The following is a 3,413-nucleotide window of genomic DNA, read 5'->3' as shown; positions in this document are numbered from 1 at the left end:
AAGGGTTAGGTTTGGAGTGGGAACCAAGAGAGGCATGGCACTGAATCAGGGAATTCTGATTCCTGAGAGGCATGGCACCGAATTCTGGAAACTGATGCAGGGCTGTGGGTGGAGCTTGGCTGGGGGATGTGTAACAGGTGTCACTCTGAGGGAGTCTCCACTCCCCTCACAGCCCAGGATGGAAATCGCTGAGCAGTTCAAGGTGGGGTAGGGCCCTGCTGCCGCCCACCACCCACCGAAATCTGGAGTGGCCCAGGAAGCGAGCTATGAATGACTCAGTCTTCCGAAGCACACCCCTAAGGGCAGACCCGCCAGTTAATCCCCTCCTATGGAAACTATGTGTTTGCCGGTGATTCTCAAACAATCTGCCGGAGCGTAGGAGTGGCCTGATCTGAACCGCCCAGTCTCTGGTGAGGCTGGGCCAGCAAGTGGCATAAAGTTCCAGTCGTGATCGGTCTCCTTCATTGTCCTGCAGCCTCTTCAGAAGCCATGACACCACGAAGGTGCATCTTAGGTAAGGAGAGCCCACATCTCACCCCATCCCCTATGCAGTCCCCGAGCCCCGAAGTCACCCCAGCCTCCTCCCCACCCCTGGCCGCTTCAGAAGCATCTCTGACAAAGAGCTCCATTAACCTCCTGTCTGTCTGGGAGCCCAGGCTGAGAACTCAGTCTTCCCTGCGCACTTGTCCCCTGGAAAGCCTCGGCTCCTCAGGGTCTGCTCGAGCTAGTTCCCTGGCAGGGATGGCCCCAAACCAAACCTCGCCCTTTTATTGCTATTATTTTTTTAATGTCTATCTATTTGAGGGGAGACGGGCAGAGAGACAGAGAGGGAGAGAGAGAATCCCAAGCAGGATCCATGCTGTCAGCAATGAGCCCGACATGGGGCTCGAACCCATGAACCACTGAGATCAGGATCTGAGCTGAAATCAAGAATTGATCGCTTAAATGATTGAGCCAAGCAGGCACCGCCCCCCCCTCCAAATCTGTACCTTTAAACCACCCTAACCTGGCCTTCTCTGCTACTCATGTGCTTCCCTGAGGAGCCCGTGGCCACTTTCCCCAGCCCACTTTCCTCCTTGAGGTATAATGAATGACTCATAAGAAATCCTTATTTGGCTCTTCAGATAACCAAAGCCTATTTCTGAGGTACATTTGGCCTTTGCAAATTCCTGAAGATGATTCAGGGCCATAGAGGAGAAATGGGGATCTTGCTAGTAAGGAAGGCACCTTTTGAACCCCACACAAGCAAGAATGGGAGCTGGTGGCCAGGAAGACCGAGCAGGCGGATGGAGTGGAACATTCACTCCCACCTTCCCCACCTCCTGGGAGGGGAGAGGGGCTAGAGGTGGAACCGGCCAATGGCTTAACCAATCATGATTAGGCAGTGGAGCCCCCATAAAAACCCAACAGGACTGGGCTTGGAGGGTTTCCGTGTCGGTGAGCAGGTGGAGGCTGGGGAGCCGGGGATCTCGGAACCCTCCCCAGACCTGGCTTTGGCATCTCTTCGTGTCGCTGCTGACTCATACCCTTTCCTAGAGTCGTTCATTAACTGGTGAGCATCCCTAGGAGAACCTGCTACAGGACCTCTTCCTCGGGCTGATGATTCATATCGGAGCCTTCAATAAACTAATAAACAAAAGCGAGTGCCCCCTGAGTTTTGTGAGCTGCCGTAGCGAGAGGAAAACCTAAGGAGGTGCCGGCACCAATCTGTAGCCGGCGGGTCAGAAGCACAGGCGACAGCCCGGGTGGGCCTGTGACTAGTGTCTGTGGTGGGGGCGGGGGGCAGTCTTGCGGGACTGGGCCCTTAACCTGTTAGGAGCTGACGCCGTCTCTGGGTAGAGAGTGTGGAACCCGTCGGATTCTCAGACACGGGCTGGTACCTGAGAAGGGCTGGTGGGGTGTGGACAGAATTGGGACTGGAAAAGAGCCCACTTTCTTGCTCCTGCAGGAGTTCCTGTCTGCATAACAATCTTCTTCCTCCAGGGTTCAAAGGTAGCCGCAGGTAAGACCCAGGAGGGAGACGAATGGGGAGGGAGAGGCCGCCCTGGGCATCTGTCCCTCCTCCGACCCCCACCATCCTTGTCTCCGCCGCCAGACGCGCCCATGGGCTCAGCGCCGTGGCTGTGCCACCCCGCCCCCCGGTGTGGGGACCACCTCTACGACCCTTTGCAGCACTGCTGTCATGACGACGCCATCCTGCTCCTGAACCAGACACGCAAGTGTGGCTCCTGCACCTTCTGGCCCTGCCTGGAGCTCTGCTGTCCCGAGTCCTTCGGCCACCAGAGGTTTGTCGTGAGGTTGAAGGTCCCGGGTACCCAGGCCCGGTGCTCTTCATTGCCCACCTCCAGGACCTGCTCCAGGTAAAGGCCCGAACTGCTCGCGGCTGAGGGAAGGAAGCAGGGATGAGGGACGCAGGGGGTCCTAGGGGGAATCCCCCTTCCGGTTGTTTCCTCTCCGGCCATTTCTGGAATCTTCCCATTCTTTTCCTTATCTCTGTCTCATAATTTCCTACTTTTTCTTTCTCTGCTGCTGAAGGTAACCTTTCTAGATGAGCTGCTTATGAAAATGGGATGTGTGCCGTTTGCCAGCACGGACCCACCTACGTCACCTGCTTCCCCCACCCCACCCGGCTCCACAGCCCCCTGCGGGGTTGGCAAGGAAACAGAGAAGCCAAGCCGGATCCGTGTGCTGGGCCCTGGGCTGCCAATCTCCAAACATTCAGAGACTCCCCCACGACCTTCAACTCCTTGTGTCTTAGTCCTTCATCTATAAAACCCAACTACATCAATCTCCTTGAGCTTTATGTTGTAAATTAACCAAAAACCCGTGTAATTTAGAAAGCTTCTTCTAGAATGTTGGATGGCTTGGGGCGCCCCAGTGGTTCAGTGGGTTAATTATCCGGATACAGCTCAGGTCATGATCTCACGGTTAGTGGGTTCGTGGGTTGGAGCCCTACGTCGGGTTCTGTGCTGACAGCTCAGAGCCTGGAACCTGCTTCAGATTCTGTCTCCCTCTCTCTCTGACCCTTCCCTGCTCGTGCTGTCTCTGTCTCTCAAAAATAAATTTAAAAAAAAAAGAAAAAAAATTAGAATATCGGATGGCTCAACAATGCATACATTTATAAAACTGAAACTTCTCATTTTCTTATTTTTTAGTCTCCTCTGAAATTCAATAAAGGAAACCTCATTTAAAATGAAGTGTCGGGGGCGCCTCGGTGGCTCAGTCGGTTAAGTGTCCGTCTTCGACTCAGGTCATGGTCTCAGAGTCCATGAGTTCCAGCCCTGCATCGGGTTCTCTGCTGACGGCACGGAGTCTGTTTGGGACTCTCTCTCCATCCCTCTCTCTCTCTCTCTCTCTCTGCCCTTCCCAAGCTCACGCGAGGGCACTTCCTCTCTCTCTCTCAAAATAAATAA

At 54.5% G+C, this 3,413-nt stretch overlaps 1 protein-coding gene across 1 annotated transcript; it reads left to right on the top strand.

Annotated features, from left to right (window-relative positions):
- Nucleotides 1-448: 448 nt before the first annotated feature.
- IGFL3 (IGF like family member 3) lies at nucleotides 449-2,797 on the top strand. Its single transcript, XM_029925838.1, has 4 exons — nucleotides 449-514; nucleotides 1,949-2,002; nucleotides 2,096-2,360; nucleotides 2,536-2,797. The coding sequence occupies exons 1-4, from the start codon at nucleotides 490-492 to the stop codon at nucleotides 2,537-2,539; spliced, it is 348 nt and encodes a 115-aa protein (XP_029781698.1). The 5' UTR covers nucleotides 449-489; the 3' UTR covers nucleotides 2,540-2,797.
- Nucleotides 2,798-3,413: the final 616 nt, after the last annotated feature.

The sequence above is a fragment of the Suricata suricatta genome, chromosome 16 (assembly GCF_006229205.1).
Source record: "Suricata suricatta isolate VVHF042 chromosome 16, meerkat_22Aug2017_6uvM2_HiC, whole genome shotgun sequence".
NCBI lineage: Eukaryota > Metazoa > Chordata > Mammalia > Carnivora > Herpestidae > Suricata > Suricata suricatta.
This window is presented reverse-complemented; position numbering and strand designations above follow the sequence as displayed.

Bases quoted from the DNA above. Each gene is read 5' to 3' on its own strand.
- IGFL3 (XM_029925838.1), top strand. From the start codon at position 490: ATGACACCACGAAGGTGCATCTTAG. The intron at 515-1,948 runs GTAAGGAGAGCC...TTGCTCCTGCAG, and splicing joins ACCACGAAGGTGCATCTTAG to GAGTTCCTGTCTGCATAACA. The intron at 2,003-2,095 runs GTAAGACCCAGG...CTCCGCCGCCAG, and splicing joins GGGTTCAAAGGTAGCCGCAG to ACGCGCCCATGGGCTCAGCG.